This window comes from Rhinopithecus bieti, unplaced genomic scaffold (assembly GCF_001698545.2).
Source record: "Rhinopithecus bieti isolate Rb0 unplaced genomic scaffold, ASM169854v2 scaffold_10685, whole genome shotgun sequence".
In the NCBI taxonomy this organism is placed as follows: domain Eukaryota; kingdom Metazoa; phylum Chordata; class Mammalia; order Primates; family Cercopithecidae; genus Rhinopithecus; species Rhinopithecus bieti.
In genome coordinates this window covers 977,130-995,244 of record NW_016806950.1, presented here as the reverse complement: position 1 = coordinate 995,244, position 18,115 = coordinate 977,130, and the positions used below count along the sequence as shown (strand labels likewise).

General features: G+C 48.6%; 1 protein-coding gene and 1 non-coding gene across 2 annotated transcripts in view; both read left to right on the top strand.

The window, feature by feature from the left end:
* The first annotated feature begins 367 nt into the window (after positions 1 to 367).
* TRNAC-GCA (transfer RNA cysteine (anticodon GCA)) lies at positions 368 to 439 on the top strand. The gene has a single exon. It is a non-coding gene; the product is annotated as a tRNA-Cys (tRNA).
* Positions 440 to 9,848: 9,409 nt separating this feature from the next.
* CWC25 (CWC25 spliceosome associated protein) overlaps positions 9,849 to 18,115 on the top strand; it is a 36,141-nt gene continuing 27,874 nt past the window's right edge. The window contains exons 1-2 of the mRNA XM_017879002.1: positions 9,849 to 10,446; positions 15,266 to 15,438. Coding sequence (XP_017734491.1) covers positions 10,429 to 10,446; positions 15,266 to 15,438 — 191 coding nt within the window. The 5' untranslated portion in view covers positions 9,849 to 10,428. The remainder of the gene's footprint in view (positions 10,447 to 15,265; positions 15,439 to 18,115) is intronic.

Sequence of the window (18,115 nt, the reverse complement as noted above, 5' to 3'; positions counted from 1 at the left end):
TTCTCCTGCCTCAGCCTCCCTAGTAGCTGGAATTACAAGTGCCTGCCACCACTCCCAGCTAGTTATTTCGTATTTTTAGTGGGGGCGGGGTTTCACCGTTTTGGTCAGGCTAGTCTCGAACTCCTGACCTCATCTCGGCCTCCCTGAGTGCTGGGATTACAGGCGTGAGTCACCCTCCTGGCCCAGGATGTCATTTTTCAAGTGTTCCCTTTCAGTTTATTGGTGGCCAATGGAAAAGCCAAACCAGATGATGGATAATTAAGAAGGTGGGGCTTTAGAATACAAAACTTGCCAGAACTCGTGTGGGTGGAACTTGATTGTATTGAGTCACCATAAGTGGACACGGAAGGAATGTATAATGGACAGAGGGGGTATGGCTCAGGGGTAGAGCATTTGACTGCAGATCAAGAGGTCCCCGGTTCGAATCCGGGTGCCCCCTGCCATGATGTTTTCTGACTACCATTCCATTTAACAGCAAATACTGTCAGCCACAGTATCACCAGAAAAGATGAAGGAACTTTCAACTTGCTCTTGTGCTAAAACTGTTATTCCCACATTCCAGCTCACCTTTAGGACAAAAAGCCCCTCTAGGACCTCATTTGTCTTCAGTTAAGACCAAGTCCCTGGGGAGATTCTAAATCTATGAGTGAGTCTGAGAGCTGTGAACACAATTTGCTAATTGGATGGGTGTCGGAGTATAGATGGAAATGTATGTATTTTTGAAAACTTAGTACATGCCAAGCTGCCTCGAATTAAAACATGAAAGAAGGGCCAGGGCTAGGCGCGGTGGCTCACGCCTATAATCCCAGCGCTTTGGGAAGCCGAGGCGGGCGAATCACAGGTCAGGAGTTTGAGAGCAGACTGGCCAACGTGGTGAAACCTCCATCTCTACTAAAAATACAAAAAATTAGCCGGGTGTGGTGGTGCGCACCTGTAATCCCAGCTACTCGGGAGGCTGAGGCAGGAGAATCGCTTGAACCTGGGAGGCCGTGGTTGCAGTCAGCCGAGACCGCACCACAGCACTCCAGCCTGGGCAACAGAGCGAGACTCTGTCTAAAAAAAAAAAGTTCGAGACCAGCCTGACCAATATGGTGAAACCCTGTCTCTACTAAAAATACAAAAAATTAGCCGGGTGTGGTGACGCACGCCTGTAATCCCAGCTACTTGAGGGGCTGAGGCAGGAGAATTGCTTGAACCTGGGAGGCGGAGGTTGCAGTGAGCTGAGATCGTGCTGTTGCACTCCAGCCTGGGCGACAGAGCCAGACACCGTTTCAAAAAAAAAAAAGAAAGAAAGAAAGAAAAGAAAGAGAGAAAGAAAGAAAGAAAATAAAAGAAGGAAGGTGAGCACAGTGGCTCACACCTGTAATCACAGAACTCTGAGAGGCCGAGGCGGGCGGATCATGAGGTCAGGAGATGGAGACCCTCCTGGCTAACACGGTGAAACCCCGCCTCTACTAAAAATACAAAAAAATTAGCCAGGCGTGGTGGTGGGCGCCTGTAGTTCCAGCTACTAGGGAGGCTGAGGCAGGTGAATGGCTTGAACCCAGGAGGCGGAGCTTGCAGTGAGCTGAGATTGCGCCACTGCACTCGAGCCTGGGCGACAGAGCAAGACTCCCTCTCAAAAAAAGAAAAGAAGGAAAAAAGGAAGGAAAGCAAGAAAGAAAGAGGAAGAAAAGAAGGAAAGAAGGAAGGAAAGAAAAAGAAGGAAGGAAAGAAAAAGAAAAAGAAGGAAAGAAGGAAGGAAAGAAAGAAGGAGGGAAGAAAGGAAGAAAAGAAGGAAAGGAGGAAAGAAAGAAGAGATAAAGAAGGAAAGAAGGAGGAAGGAAAGAAAAGAGATAAAGAAGGAAAGAAGGAAGGAAAGAAAAGAAAAAGAAGGAAACAAAGAAGGAAGGAAAGAAAGACAAAGAAAGAAAAGGAAGGAAGGAAAGAAACAGAGGAAAGGAGGCCGGGCGCGGTGGCTCAAGCCTGTAATCCCAGCACTTTTGGAGGCTGAGGCGGGCGGATCACGAGGTCAGGAGATCGAGACCATCCTGGCTAACACGGTGAAACCCCGTCTCTACTAAAATACAAAAAAATTAGCCAGGCATGGTGGCGGGCGCCTGTAGTCCCAGCTACTCGGGAGGCTGAGGCAGGAGAATGGGGTGAACCCGGGAGGTGGAGCTTGTAGTGAGCCGTGATCGCGCCACTGCACTCCAGCCTGGGCGACAGACTGAGACTCTGTCTGGAAAAAAAAAAAAAGAAAAAGAAAGAAAGAAGGAAGGAAAGAAAGAGAAAGAAAAGAAGGAAAAGAGAGAAAGAGAAAGAAAAGAAGGAAGGAAAGAAAGAAGAAAGGAGAAAGAAAAGAAGGAAAGAAAGAGAAAGGCCAGGCACGGGGGTTCACACCTGTAATCCCACCAGCACTATGGGAGGCTGAGGTGGGTGGATTGCGGGGTCAGGAGCTCAAGACCAGCCTGACCAACATGGTGAAACCCCGTCTCTACTAAAAATACAAAAATTACCCGGGCCTGGTGGCGTGCACCTGTAATCCTACCTACTCGGGAGGCTGAGACAGGAGAATCGTTTGAACCCGGGAGGCGGAGGTTGCAATGAGCCAAGATCATGCCATTGCACTCCCAGTGAGGCTCTGTCTCAAAAAAAAAAAAAGAAGAGAGAGAGAGAAAGAGAGAGAAGGAAGGAAGGAAGGAAGAGAAGGAAGGAAAAAGAAAAGAAGGAAGGAAGGAAAGAAAGAGAAAGGAAGGAAGGAAGGAAGGGAGGGAGGGAAGGAAGGAAGGGCTGACTGTGGTGGCTCACACATGTAATCCCAGCACTTTGGGAGGACAAGGCGGCGCATCACCTGAGGTCAGGAGCTGGAGACCAGCTTGGCCAACATGGTGAAACCTGTCTCTACTAAAAATACGAAAATTATCCGGGCATAGTGGCATGCACCTGTAATTCCGGCTACTTGGGAGGCTGAGGCACCAGAATCGCTTGAATCTGGGAGGCGGAGGTTGTGTTAGCCGAGATTGCACCATTGAACTCCAGCCTGGGCAAAAAGAGTGAGACTCTCTTAAAAAAAAGAGGCTGGGCGCGGTGGCTCAAGCCTGTAATCCCAGCACTTTGGGAGGCCGAGACGGGCGATCACGAGGTCAGGAGATCGAGACCATCTTGGCAAACATGGTGAAACCCCGTCTCTACTAAAAATACACACAAAAAAACTAGCCGGGCGAGGTGGCGGGCGCCTGTAGTCCCAGCTACTCAGGAGGCTGAGGCAGGAGAATGGCGCGAACCTGGGAGGCGGAGCTTGCAGTGAGTCGAGATGGCACCACTGTACTCCAGCCTGGGCGACAGAGCGAGACTCCGTCTCAAAAAAAAAAAAAAAAGAAAGAAAAGAAAAAGAATTGCTTATACTTAAATGTAAGGGGCATATGTCACATTCTGGGTGGTATACTTCAGCTTTACACTTTACATCTTTTTTTTTTTTTTTGAAAGAGGGTTTCACTCTGACACCCAGGCTGCAGTGTAGTAGCATGATCACGGCTCACTGCAGCCTGAAAGTCATGGACTCAAGCAATACTCCTGCCTCAGCCTCCCCAGCAACTGGGACTACAGGCATGTGCCACTACACCTGGCTAATGTTTTCGTTTTTTTAAACATAAGTAGAGAGGAGGTCTTGCTATATTGCTCAGGCTGGTCTCCAACTCTTGGGCTCAAGTGATTCTCCCACCTCAGCCCCTGAAAGTGCTGGGACTACAAGTGTGAGCACCATGCCCAGCTTCACATTTTGCGTCTGTGTGTCCCAAGTGTGGAATGGGTACTGCAGACATTTGCAATTTAACTGGAGATAGACAAAAACACCGAATCACACAGTGAAAAAATTATTCCCTTTCCTATCCTCAGTAACTTAAGAAAAAAGTCGTTTAAAAATTTTTTTTTAAAGAGATGGAGTCTCACTCTGTCACCCAGGCTGAACTACAGTGGCACAATCACAACTCACTGTAGCTTCCATCTCCTGGACTCAAGTGATCCTCCTGCCTCAGCCTTCCAAGTAGCTGGGATTATAGGTATGTGCCACCATGCCCAGCACTATACACTCTTTGAATAAAAAAGAGGGAGATTGACCAGGCGCGGTGGCTCATGCCTGTAATCCTAGCACTTTGGATTTAGAAGATTTTAGAAGTGTTAGAGAGCTGGCACCAAATAAGAATTCCTCCTGTCAGGCACGGTGGTGGCTCCAGCCTGTAATCCCAGCTCCTCTGGAGACTGAAGTGGGAGCATCACTTGAGTCTAGGAATCAAGATCAGCTTAACCAATATATTTAGACCCTGACCAACATAGAGACCCATTTCAAGAAAAATAAAATGTATCTAGTGTTTAATAATGTCATATTTAGGCCGGGTGTGGTGGCTCACACCTGTAATCCCAGCACTTTTGGAGGCCGAGGTGGGCGGATCACGAGGTCAGGAGATTGAGACCATCTTGGCCAACATGGTGAAACCCCATCTCTACAAAAAACATAAAAAATTAGCTGGATGTGGTGGCGCGTGCCTGTAATCCCAGCTACTTGGGAGGCTGAGCCAGGGGAATTGCTTGAACCTGGGAGGTAGAGGTTGCAGTGAGCTGAGATCGCACCACTGTACTCCAGCCTGCCGAGAGAGCAAGACTCTGTCTCAAAAAAAAAAAGAAAGAGTAATTCTTAGTTTCCATTCCTATTTTATTTATGGCAAGTAATACTGATTCTCTTCAATAGCTTTATTGATATAATTTACATGCTGTGCAATTCAGCCATCAAAAGCCTACAATTCAATCATTTTTAGTATATTCACAAAGTTGTTCACCCATCAATACAATCAATTTTAGCACAACTTCATCACACCAAACTGAAATTCCATACCCATTGGCAATCAACTTCCTATTTCCTCCCAACCTACCCATCTCTAGGCAACTACCAATCTACTTTCTGTCTCTATTGATTTGCCTATTATAGAAATTTCTTATAAATGGAATGATACATGTGGTCTTTTGTGACTGGCTTTTTTCACATAGCATACTGTTTTCAAAGTCTTTTATTTTTATTTTTTGGAGATGGAGTTTCACTCTGTCGCCCAAGCTGGAGGTCAGTGGTGTGATCTTGGCTCACCACAACCTCCGCCCCCCTGGTTCAAGCGATTCTCCTGCCTCAGCCTCCCGAGTAGCTGGGACTATGGGCACGTGCCACCACACACAGCTAATTTTTTGTATTTTAGTTGAAACGGGGTTTCACTGTGTTAGCCAGGATGATCCTGATCTCCTGACCTCATGATCTGCCTGCCTCAGCCTCCCAAAGTGCTTGGATTACAGGCATGAGCCACCATGCCTGGCCAGTACTTCTTTTTTATGGCCAAACAATATTCCACTGTGTGGATATACCATACTTTATTTATCCATTAGTCATCATCGGGTAATTGATATGTTTTGATTCCCTGCCCTGTTTTTTGAGAGAGAGTCTCACTCTGTTGCCCAGGCTGGAGTGCAGTAGTGCAATCTTGGCTCACTGCAGCCTCTGAATCCTGGGTTCTCAGCCTCCCGAATAGTTGGGATTACAGATGTGCACCACCACAACCAGCTAATTTTTTATTTTATTTTATTTATTTATTTATTTTGAGACGGAGTCGCGCTCTGTCGCCCTNCACATAGCATACTGTTTTCAAAGTCTTTTATTTTTATTTTTTGGAGATGGAGTTTCACTCTGTCGCCCAAGCTGGAGGTCAGTGGTGTGATCTTGGCTCACCACAACCTCCGCCCCCCTGGTTCAAGCGATTCTCCTGCCTCAGCCTCCCGAGTAGCTGGGACTATGGGCACGTGCCACCACACACAGCTAATTTTTTGTATTTTTAGTTGAAACGGGGTTTCACTGTGTTAGCCAGGATGATCCTGATCTCCTGACCTCATGATCTGCCTGCCTCAGCCTCCCAAAGTGCTTGGATTACAGGCATGAGCCACCATGCCTGGCCAGTACTTCTTTTTTATGGCCAAACAATATTCCACTGTGTGGATATACCATACTTTATTTATCCATTAGTCATCATCGGGTAATTGATATGTTTTGATTCCCTGCCCTGTTTTTTGAGAGAGAGTCTCACTCTGTTGCCCAGGCTGGAGTGCAGTAGTGCAATCTTGGCTCACTGCAGCCTCTGAATCCTGGGTTCTCAGCCTCCCGAATAGTTGGGATTACAGATGTGCACCACCACAACCAGCTAATTTTTTATTTTTATTTTTATTTATTTATTTATTTTTGAGACGGAGTCGCGCTCTGTCGCCCTGGCTGGAGTACAGTGGCCGGATCTCAGCTCACTGCAAGCTCCGCCTCCCGGGTTTACGCCATTCTCTCGCCTCAGCCTCCCCGAGTAGCTGGGACTACAGGCGCCCGCCACCTCGCCCGGCTAATTTTTGGTATTTTTTTTTAGTAGAGACGGGGTTTCACCGTGTTAGCCAGGATGGTCTTGATCTCCTGACCTCGTGATCCGCCCGTCTCAGCCTCCCAAAGTGCTGGGATTACAGGCTTGAGCCACTGCGCCTAGCCCTAATTTTTTATTTTTAGTAATTTTTGTATTTTTAGGGTTTTGTGATGTTGGCCAGGCTGGCCTCCAACTCTTGGTCTCAAATGATCTGGCCACCCTGGCCTCTCAAAGTCCAGGGATTACAGGCATGACGCACCATGCCCAGCCTCCCCCATGTTTTGACTGGTATGAATAATGGCTACTATGAACATTCACATACAAGATTTTTGCCAGGTGTGGTGGCTCACACCTGTAATCCCAGCACTTTCGGAAGCCGAGGCAGACAGGTCACTTGAGGTCAGGAGTTAGAGACCAGCCTGACCAACATGGTGAAACCTCCTCTCTACTAAAAATACAAAAAATTAACCGGGTGTGGTGGTGTGTGCCTGTAATCCCAGCTGCTTGGGAGGCTGAGGCACAAGAATCACTTGAACCACAGAGGCAAAGGTTGCAGTGAACCAAGAGCACACCACTGTACACCAGCCTGGAAGACAGAGCAAGACCCTGTCTCAAAACAAAACAAAATAAAAAACCATTCATGGGCAATATTTTGTATGGATGTATGCCTTCATTTCTCTTGGGAGTATATACCCAGGAGTAGAATTGCGGGTCATACGGTAACTACGTTTAACCTTTTGAGGAACTGCCAGACTATTTTCCAAAGCATTGCTTTTCTTTCTTTTTTCCTTTTATATTTTTGTGAGACAGTGTCTTATTATGTTGCCCAGGCTGGTCTCAAATTCCTGGGCTCAAGCAGTCCTCCTACCTCAGCCTCCCAAAGTGCTGGGATTACAGGCATGAGCCACTGTGTCCCGCTTGCTTTTCTTTATTTTCTTTTATTTATTTATTTATTTATTTATTTATTTATTGGTGGAGTCTGGCTCTGTCACCCAGGCTGGAGTACAGTGGTGCAATCTCAGCTCACTGCAACCTCTGCCTCCTGTGTTCAAAGGATTCTCCTGCCTAGCCTCCCAAGTACCTGGGATTACAGGCACACACCGATTCTCCTGCCTTAGCACCCCAAGTACCTGGGATTACGGGCACGCACCGCTACACCCAGCTAACTTTTTTTGTACTGAGACGGGGTTTCGCCATGTTTGTCAGGCTGGTCTTGAACTCCTGACCTCAAGTGATCCACCCATCTTGGCCTCCCAAAGTGCTGGGATTACAGGCGTGAGCCACCACGCCCTGCCCTCTTTTATTTTTTGAAACAGGGTCTCGCTCTGTTGCTCAGGCTGGAGTGCAGTGGTATGAGCTTGGATCACTGCAACCTCTGCCTCCTGGGCTCAGGCAAACTCTCACCTCAGCTTCCTGAGTAGCTGGGACTACAGGCACATGCCGCTATGTCCCGCTAGTTTTTGTACTTTTTGAGAGACAGGGTTCCACCACGTTGCCTAGGCTGGTCTCCAACTCCTGGGCTCAAGTGATCCACCTACCTCGGCCTCCCAAAGTGCTGGGACTATAGGAGTGAGCCTGCTTTTCTTTTAAAGTAAACTTTATTCAAAATACATTTAAGTAAATATTTAATAAGTTTTTTTTTTTTTTTTTTTTCTGAGACAGGGTTTTGCTCTTGTTGCCCAGGCTGGAGTACAGTGGTGCTATCTTGGCTCACCACAACCTCTGCCTCCCGAGTTCAAGCGATTCTCCTGCCTCAGCCTCCCAAATAGCTGGGATTACAGGCATGCACCACCACGCCCAGCTAATTTTGTATTTTTAGTAGAGATGGGATTTCTTCATGTTGGTCAGGCTGGTCTTGAACTCCTGACCTCAGGTGATCCGTCCGCCTCGGCCTCCCAAAGCGCTGAGATTACAGGCGTCAGCCACCAAGCCCAGTCTCTCCTCTCCTCTCCCCTTCCCTCCCTTTCCCTTCCCTTTCTTCTTTCTTTCTTTTTGACAGTTTCTTGTCGCCCAGGCCAGAGTGCAGTGGTGCCATCTTGGCTCACTGCAACCTCTGCCTCCTAGGTTCAAGTGATTCTCCTGCCTCAGCCTCCAAGTAGCTGGGATTACAGGCACCAGCCACCACGCCCGGCTTTAGTAGAGATGGGGTTTTGCCATGTTGGCCAGACTGGTCTCAAACTCCCGACCTCAGGTGATCCACCTGCCCGCCTTGGCCTCCCAAAGTGCTGGGATTACAGGAGTGAGCCACCACGCCTGGCAATAAGTATTTTTAAAAAGCCATAAGAACTAATAAGTGAATTTATCAAGCCTGTAAAATACAGGGTCACTCTACAAAAGCATGTTCTTATCTATTAGTAGCAAACAATTGGAAAATTAAAAATTTTAAATTTTATTTAAAACAGCATCACAGGCCGGGTGCCTATAATCCTTGCATTTTGGGAGGCCGAGGTAGGCGGATCACCTGAGGTCAGGGGTTCCAGATCAGCCGGGCCAACACGGTGAAATCCCATCTCTACTACAAATACAAAAATTAGTAGGTGGTGGTGGCACATGCCTGTAATCCCAGCTACTCAGGAGGCTGAGGCAGGAGAATCACTTGAAGCCAGGAGGTGGAGGTTGCAGTGAGCCGAGTTCCCACCACAGCACTCCAGCCTGGGTGACAGAGTGAGATTCTGTCTCAAAACAAATAAAATAATAATAATAATAATAATAATAATAATAAACAAATAAAAATAAAAAATAAAATAAATAAATAAATAGCATCCCCAAAAGACAACATTTAGAATAAATTTAACAAAAGATGTGCAAAACTTCTATTCTGAAAATTACAAAACAGGTCGGGCACAGTGGCTCACACCTGTAATCCCAGCACTTTAGGAGGCCGAGGCAGGAGGATTGCTTGAGTCCAGGAGTTTGAGACAAGCCTGGGCAAGATGGCAAAACCCTGTTGCTACAAAAATAAAAATAGCCAGGCACGGTGGCTCATGCCTGTAATCCCAACATTTTGGGAGGCTGAGGCGGGGAGATCGCTTGCGGTCGGAATTTGAGACCAGCTTGAGCAACATGGTGAAACCCCGTCTCTACTAAAAATACAAAGATTAGCCGGGCTGGTGGTGGGCACCTGTAATCCCAGTGACTGGGGAGGCTGAGGCAGGAGAATCGCTGTCCGGGAGGCGGAGGTTGCAGTCAGCTGCGACCGCAGCCTGGGAGAGTGAAACTCCTTCTCAAAAAACAAAAACAAAGAGAGAAGAAGAAGAAAGAAAGAAAGAAAAACACGCCAAAACACATAGTAACTGAAGGGAAAGGAATCTGCCAGCTTCTCACCGTGGGAAAATCTGCCACTGTGGAACCTGGCAGATTTTAAATGTTTGGCGCAGGGAAGCTGATGGAATTTCGATTTGATGGTTTCTATTTATCTTCGTAAAACAGGCCTGGCATAAGGGGATTTGCTGTGAGTCAAGGTCTGAGGAAAGCGCCAGTCCGCAAACCCGTTTTGGAAAACTGGAGTGTGGGGGTGTGTGCAAGATGAGGGCAGGAGGCCTACTCTGGTCCACGCTACGTCTAGCAGCGAGTATGTGGAGCTTTGAGCCGGATGCCCTGGTGCGCTGCCATGGCAACACAGCCGCGAGCAGAGGCCCACGGCAACCCATCACTGAACAGAGCTGTGGCGTTTCAACGGAGAGTTTGGGACATCAGGCAAGGTGGCGACCCGAAGCAGCCAAAATGAGACCTCGACGTCAGAGGCCTCGACAGCGAAGCCTGGAACTTTGCGAAATCTGCACGTGACGCCACCGTCACACAGCGCGACGGAGCCCTGTACGTCATCGTTCCGCGACGCCGACGCGGTGAGATGACGCCCTCCCTGAAGTGGCCTCTAGGTCGGTATGTGAAACTGGCAGTCGACCGCTCCTGGGACCAGCGCCCGCGAGGTAGTCCCTGGACTATTTTTCTACGTATTCTCTTGCTCCTGCCGAAGTCTTCCAGATCCGCGTAGTGAGGAATAGTCTCCACCATCATGGGGGGCGGAGACCTGGTGAGTGGAGGGAGGCCTGGGCGGGGGAGGACTGAAACCGAGACGGAAATTGGCAGGGGTGGGGAGGTGGGGTAGAGGAAGGAGTGGATAACCATAGCAACTCAGCTTTGCTTTCGCTGGGAGGGGGCCGTTGCCCTGGAGGGATGGGACTGAGATTTGGGAAAGTCCGAGGTGTGTCGCGAACAGTGACAGGTGGTGTTTGTGTTTTTGTTGACTGCGGCCCTACCGGCTGTAAATTCTGGGAATACCAGGGAGGGGGCGGATGGAGCCATGGCTAGGAAAGGAGGTAGATATTGAGGACGTGTCACTACGCTTTATTTTGTATATATTGTCTTGCCACACACCTCTCTTCCTTGGGTGGGAGTTCAGAGTCATGTCCTGGACTGAAGTAGGGGTGGTTTGTGCCCCATTCACCCTACCCTTAGCCATGTCCTGGGGTCCTTTTTTTTTTTTTTTGAAACGGAGTTTCTTGTTGCCCAGGCTGGAGTGCAATGGCGCGATCTCGGCTCACCGCAACCCTCCCCTCTTGGATTCAAGCGACTCTCCTGCCTCAGCTTCCCGAGTAGCTGGGATTACAGGCATGCTCCACCACACCGGGCTAATTGTGTATTTTTAGTAGAGACAGCGTTTCTCCATGTTGGTCAGGCTGGTCTCCATCTCCCGACCTCTAGTGATCCACCCGCCTTGGCCTCCCAAAGTGCTGGGGTTACAGGCGTGAGCCACTGTGCTAGGCCCTGGGGTCCTTTTTAAGCCTGAAGGGATCTTCCTTCCATCTTTCTGACTTCCACACCTCCTTCAATGCTGGATTCTGATGTGTAGTGGCTGAGCTTGCTTTTTGAATTCATACTACTTAATATAAGTTATGTGGGCCGGGCGCGGTGGCTCAAGCCTGTAATCCCAGCACTTTGGGAGGCCGAGACGGGCGGATCATGAGGTCAGGAGATCGAGACCATCCTGGCTAACACGGTGAAACCCCGTCTCTACTAAAAATACAAAAACTAGCCGGGCGAGGTGGCGGGTGCCTGTAGTCCCAGCTACTCGGGAGGCTGAGGCAGGAGAATGGCGTGAACCCGGGAGGCGGAGCTTGCAGTGAGCTGAGATCTGGCCACTGCACTCCAGTCCGGGCGACAGAGCGAGACTCCGTCTCAAAAAAAAAAAAAAAAAAAAAAAAGTTATGTGGCAATGTCTCTTACACTGAAACGTTCATTTGTAAAGGGCTAAGGCCCCAAATAGGGTAAATGTACCTACAAGAGCATGGTGCAAGATTGGGAAAATGCTAGCCTCCTGAAAGTGGAACTAATTGAACCAGCAAGTAGATCAGCTTAGCGGCCTGCCCAGTAAACCTATTAGTTTGTCATGTGTTCTCAATCACAGTGAGTGCCAGGAGTCCATCCAGTTTCATCCAATTTGTGTATTCTTCAAGTAATTGCATTTAAGGACAGGAAAGCTCTAATCTCGACGTTAGCCCTCTTGACAGTTTGGGCCTAGATAATTCTTTGGGGGGGGTGTGGTAGTGGTGGTAGTTGGGCTCTCCTGTGCGTTGTAGAATGTTTAGCAGCATCCCTGGCCTCTAGCCACTAGACTGGAGTCTATCCACTAACACCTGCCTCCACCAGTTGTGACAGGCAAAAATGACTAGAAGTTTTTGTCCCTGAGAAGCAAAATAATCTATACTTGAGGCAGGGAGGACAAGATGGGAAGGGTTAGAGGGAGAAAGAGGGAGGGAGTGAGGGAGGAAGGACGGAAGGATGGATGGATGGTCGGACCAACTGACGGACCGATACACAACCAACCAACTCAATGACCTGACAAAGGGAGAGGCAGAACAAGGAGGGGAAGAGAAAAGGAAGAAAAGGGAACTCTCATTGACTGAACATTTTCCACATGCCAAGTACCTTGCGGACATGATCTTATTTTCTTAACTGGTCCCCTGGTCTCAATTCTGGCCCTCTCCAGTCCATTCTTTTTTTTTTTTTTAAGATAGAGTCTCGGTCAGGTGCGTTGGCTCATGCCTATAATCCCAGCACTTTGGGAGGCCGAGGCGGATGGATCATGAGGTCAGCAGTTCAAGACCAGCCTTGCCAAGATGGTGAAACCCCGTCTCTACTAAAACTACAAAAATTAGCTGGGAGTGGTGGCGGGCGCCTGTAATCCCAGCTACTTGGGAGGCTGAGGCAGGAGAATCGGTTGAACCCAGGAGGTGGAGGTTGTAGTGAGTCGAGATTGCACCACTGCACCTCTAGCCTGGGTGACAGAGTAAGACCCCGTTTAAAAAAAAAAAATGTTAAAAAAAAGATGGAGCCACACTGGGCGCGGTGGCTCACGGCTGTAATCCCAGCACTTTAGGAGGCCTAGGCGGGCGGATCCCGAGGTCAGGAGATCAAGACCATCCTGGCCAACATGGTGAAACCCCATCTCTAGTAAAAATACAAAAATTGGCTGGGCACGGTGTCTCATGCCTATAATCCCAGCACTTTGGGAGGGCAAGGCGGGTGGATTACGAGGTCACGAGGTCATGAGATTGAGATCATCCTGGCTAACACGGTGAAACCCGTCTCTACTAAAAACACACAAAAAATTAGCCTGTCATGGTGGCGTATGCCTGTAGTCCCAGCTACTCAGGAGGCTGAGCAGGAGAATGGCGTGAACCTGGGAGTTGGAGCTTGCAGTGAGCTGAGAGTGTGCCTCTGCACTCCAGCCTAGGTGACAGAGTGAGACTCCATCTTAAAAAAAAAAAAAAAAAAAATTGGCTAGGCATGCGGTGCATGCCTGTAATCCCTTTACATGGCTTATAAGGCCCTTATTCTGCTCATTTCTCACTTGGCTTCTTCTTGTGTCCCTGCTCCATCAGCTTGCCACATCCCCAGCCACCCTGAATTTTTCCTTTTTTTTTTTTTTTTGAGGAAGACGGAGTCTCGCTCTGTCGCCCAGGCTGGAGTCAGTGGCCCGGATCTCGGCTCACTGCAAGCTCCGCCTCCCAGGTTCACGCAATTCTCCTGCCTCAGCTCACCGAGTAGCTGGGACTACAGGCCGCCAGGTCGCCCAGCTAGTTTTTTGTATTTTTAGTAGAGACGGGGTTTTCACCATGTACCAGGATGGCTTGATCTCCCAGACCTCGTGATCCGCCCGTCTCGGCCTTCCAAAGTGCTGGGATTACAGGCTTGAGCCACCGCGCCCGGCCTCCTGCTATGTTCTTTCTCACCACTGGGACTGCATTTGTCTGTACTGTTCCTCTCTGTTTGGAAATCTGCCCCCCTCGTCTCCCTTTCACACATCACCAGGCTAGTTTATAATTGTCCATAGATATTACTTACTCTGGGAAACTTTTCATTATTGGGAAAGTGCACCAAAGCAGTATCTGATGGGGAGGAGAGAGAGAAGTGTTCTTTGCGGGTGAATGGGGAGATCAGAATCAAGGAGAGATTCCTGGGAAGGAAAGTTGGAAGAGATTCTGGGTGGGTTGTAAACCATGCAAGTTTAGGGCAGGTGAAGTAGACCAAGGTAAGGTAGGTTGAGTTCCTAAGAATGAATGTCCATGCCAGGCACGGTAGATCACGCCTGTAATCTCAGCACTTTGGGAGGCTGAGGCGGGCAGATCACCTGAGGTCAACAGTTCGAGACCAGTGTGACCAACATGGAGAAACCCTATCTCTACTAAAAAGACAAAATTAGCCGAGCATGGTGGCGCATGCCTGTAATCAGCTACTCAGGAAGCTGAGGCAGGAGAATCACTTGAACCCAGGAGACAGAGGTTGCCGTGACCTCAGATCCTGCCATTGTACTCCAGCCTAGGCAATAAGAGCGAAACTCCGTCTCAAGAAAAAAAAAAAAGGCTGGGCACGGTGGCTCACTCCTGTAATCCCAGCAGTTTGGGAGGCCAAGGCAGGCAGAGATCATGAGGTCAGGCATCTTGAGACCAGCCTGGCCAATATGGTGAAACCCCATCTCTACTAAAAAATACAAAAATTAGTCAGGCATGGTGGCACACCTATAGTCCCAGATACTCGGGAGGCTGAGGCAGGAGAATCACTGGAACCCGGGAGGTGGTGGGTGCAATCAGCCGAGATCACTGCACTCCAGCCTGGGTGACAGAGCGAGACTCTAAAAGAATGAATGTCCAGTGTCAGAAGTGCATGAGTTCTGTTCTCTTTGAAAATATGTGCCTTCCTGCTCATTACTGCCTTCCTCCTGTCTTGTCATCACCGACTCCAATTTAGGTATGGCTAGTGGAAGGATGACTTGTATGCTTTTAAGGTTAAAACCGTTTGAAGGGAACTCAGAAAGGACCTGTTCTATCCTGAAGCTTTCTTCTTGTTGTTGTTCTTGTTGTTTTGAGACGGAGTCTTGCTCTGTCGCCCAGGCTGTAGTACAGTGGCGCAATTTCGGCTCACTGCAACCTCCGCCTCTTGGTTCAGTGATTCTCCTGCCTCAGTCTCCTGAACAGCTGGGACTACATGCGCACGTGCCACCACGCCCAGCTAATTTTTTTTAGATTTCCAGTAGAGACGTTTCATCATGTTGGCCAGGCTGGTCTAAAACTCCTGACCTCAAGTGATCTGCCCGCCTCTGCCTCCCAAAGTGCTGGGATTACAGGTGTGAGCCACTGCGCCTGACATGTCCTGAAGCTTTATACACTTGAACAACCCCCCTTCCCCTCTAGATGTGTGAGAGATTATTGGAAGAAAAGCTTGTCATTGTTGAAGACATCTTGCCTTCACACACCTGCCTTGGGTATGGAAGGGTGGGTGAGGCAGGGCTAGTTATACCCGCCACTCGGTCACCCCCCGAATTATTCTCACCTCCTTTTTATTTATCACAGAATCTGAAGAAGAGCTGGCACCCGCAGACCCTCCGGAATGTGGAGAAAGTGTGGAAGGCCGAGCAGAAGCATGAGGCTGAGCGGAAGAAGATTGAGGAGCTTCAGCGGGAGCTGCGAGAAGAGAGGGCCCGGGAAGAGATGCAGCGTTATGCCGAGGATGTTGGGGCCATCAAGTAAGTGAGGAGCTGGGGGTGTCCTGTTGTGTAGGGAATTGCAGAGCTGTCCTGAGATGCATCATCCAGTTGTTGTATAATAGCTGAGTGCTTAGGGGCATGGGTTTTAAAGCCGGACTAACCTGGATTCTAAGGTTGACTTTGCATGTACTAGCCGTGGAACTGTGATCAAATTTGAGAGACTTGGTTACTTCATTAGGACCAGGGAGTGACAATACCCAACGCCTTCTTAAAGTTTGTTGGGAGTCAAATGAGGTAACACGTAAGGACTTGCTGTAAGCCGAGCTCACGGTAGATGGCTGATAACAGTGATGAGGAATGGTTGCTCTATCCTGCTGCTCAGTATGTGTTGAGGCCGCAGTCCTGCCTTTGTTAATGTAGTTTAGGCTTGTTTGGGGGGTGGCGGGACAGGGGGCAGGGAGTGAGGTCCCATGAGAGAAGGTGGATGGTATGCTTGTCAGTAAAAGCCGAGTGATTATGGCCAATCCCACTAGATTTTACCCTGCTTCAATTTCCTGTTGTATAATATAGGGTAGGAGTAGCAGGTAATAACTACCCCATCCATCTCATAAAAGGAGATGGGAGTAAATATGTTTGAGAAAATAAAAAGCATACATTATGCAGTGTATTAAATCAGAATAAAAAAAAATAACAGATAGACTAAAATTGAAGACCAGGTGTGGTGGTTCATGCCTATGATCACTGCATTTTGGGAGGCTGAGAAATCACTTGAGCCCAGGAGTTTGAGACCAGTCTGGGTAATATAGTGAGACTCTATCTCTGTTTAAAAATATATAGGCTGGGTGTGGCAGCTTATGCCTATAATCCCAGCACTTTGGGAGACTGAGGCATGCTGATCACTTGAGGCCAGGAGTTCCAGACCAGTCTGTAGTAGGAACCCATCTCTACAAAAAAATAGAAAAAAATTAGCCAGGCACGGGTGGGCGCGGTGGCTCAAGCCTGTAATCCCAGCACTTTGGGAGGCCGAGACGGGCGGATCACGAGGTCAGGAGATCGAGACCAGCCTGGCTAACACGGTGAAACCCCGTCTCTACCAAAAAAAAATACAAAAAACTAGCTGGGCGAGGTGGCCGGGCGCCTGTAGTCCCAGCTACTTCGGAGGCTGAGGCAGGAGAATGGTGTGAACCCGGGAGGCAGAGCTTGCAGTGAGCTGAGATCCGGCCACTGCACTCCAGCCTGGGCGACAGAGCGAGACTCCGTCTCAAAAAAAAAAAAAATTAGCCAGGCACGGTGGCTCACGCCTGTAATCCAAGCACTTTGGGAGGCCGAGGCGGGCAGATCATTTGAGGTCAGGAGTTTGAGACTAGCCTGACCACCAACATGGTGAAACCCTGTCTCTATTAAAATACAAAAATTAGCTGGATGCGGTGCTGCACACCTGTCATCCCAGCTACTCAGGAGGCTGAGGCAGGAGAATTGCTTGAACCCGGGAGGCAAAAGTTTCAGTGAGCCGAGATCATGCTACTACACTCCAGCCTAGGCGATGGAGTGAGAGTGCATCTCAAAAATATGAACAAACAAAAAAATACAGGCTGGGTGCAGTGGCTCATGCCTGTAATCCTAGCATTTTGGGAGGCTGAGGTGGGCGGATCACCTGAGGTCAGGAGTTGGAGACCAGCCTGGCCAACACGGTGAAACCCCATCTCTACTAAAAAAAAAAAAAAAAAAAAAAATTACCTGGGTGTGGTAGCGTGCATCTGTAGTCCTAGCTACTCGGGAAGCTAAGGCAAGAGAATCGCTGGAACCTGGAAGGTGTAGGTTGCAGAGAGCTGAGATTGTGCCAGTGCACTCCAGCCTGGCAACAGAGCGAGACTCCGTCTCAAAAGAAAAAACAAACCAAGAACAAACAAACAAGAAAACCCCCAAAAATTAGCCAGGCATGGTGGCACATGCCTGTAATCCCAGCTACTCGGGAGGCTGAGGCAGAAGAATCACTTGAACTCGGGAGTTGGAAGTTGCAGTGAGCTGAGATCATGCCATTGCACTCCAGCCTGGGTGACAGAGTAAGACTTCGTCTCAATAAAAAAATAAAAAATAAAAAATAGAAAATAAAAGAAAGAAAGAGAGAGAGAGGAGGGAGGGAGGGAGGGGGGAAGGAAGGAAGGAAAAGTTAGCTGGGCATGGTGGCATGTGCCTGTAGTCCCAGCTACTTGGGAGACTGAGGTAGGAGGATTGTTTGAGCCCAGGAGTTCGAAGCTACAGTGAGCTATGATTTTGCCACTGACTTTGGCCTGGGTAACAGAGTGAGACTCTGCCTCTAAGTAAATAAATAAATAAGTAAAAATTGATTTTAGACTGAATACCCATTAATCATAAGCCAAGGTATTATCCAAAGGTAAAAATTGTTTTGAAATTTTATTCACCAAAGCATTACACATCATGTGCTCAGTTTATCAGAAATTTGGGCTTTTGTGGAGTCTGATTAATGAGGTCAGAGTATAGATGCACAAGTGTAGAGAAAGCATTGTTGCAGACTCATGCCTGCTTGTCTGTTGTGAATGGGAGAATGATTTTGTACGCTTTGTTTTGTTTTGTTTTGTTTTGCCCTACCACATGTCCTACAATATTGTAAAACACTAAGATCAGCATTTGGTTCCCTCTGCCCCCCCCGCCCCCCCCACTACCCACTTCCACAAACTTAAACCCCTGCCACCCA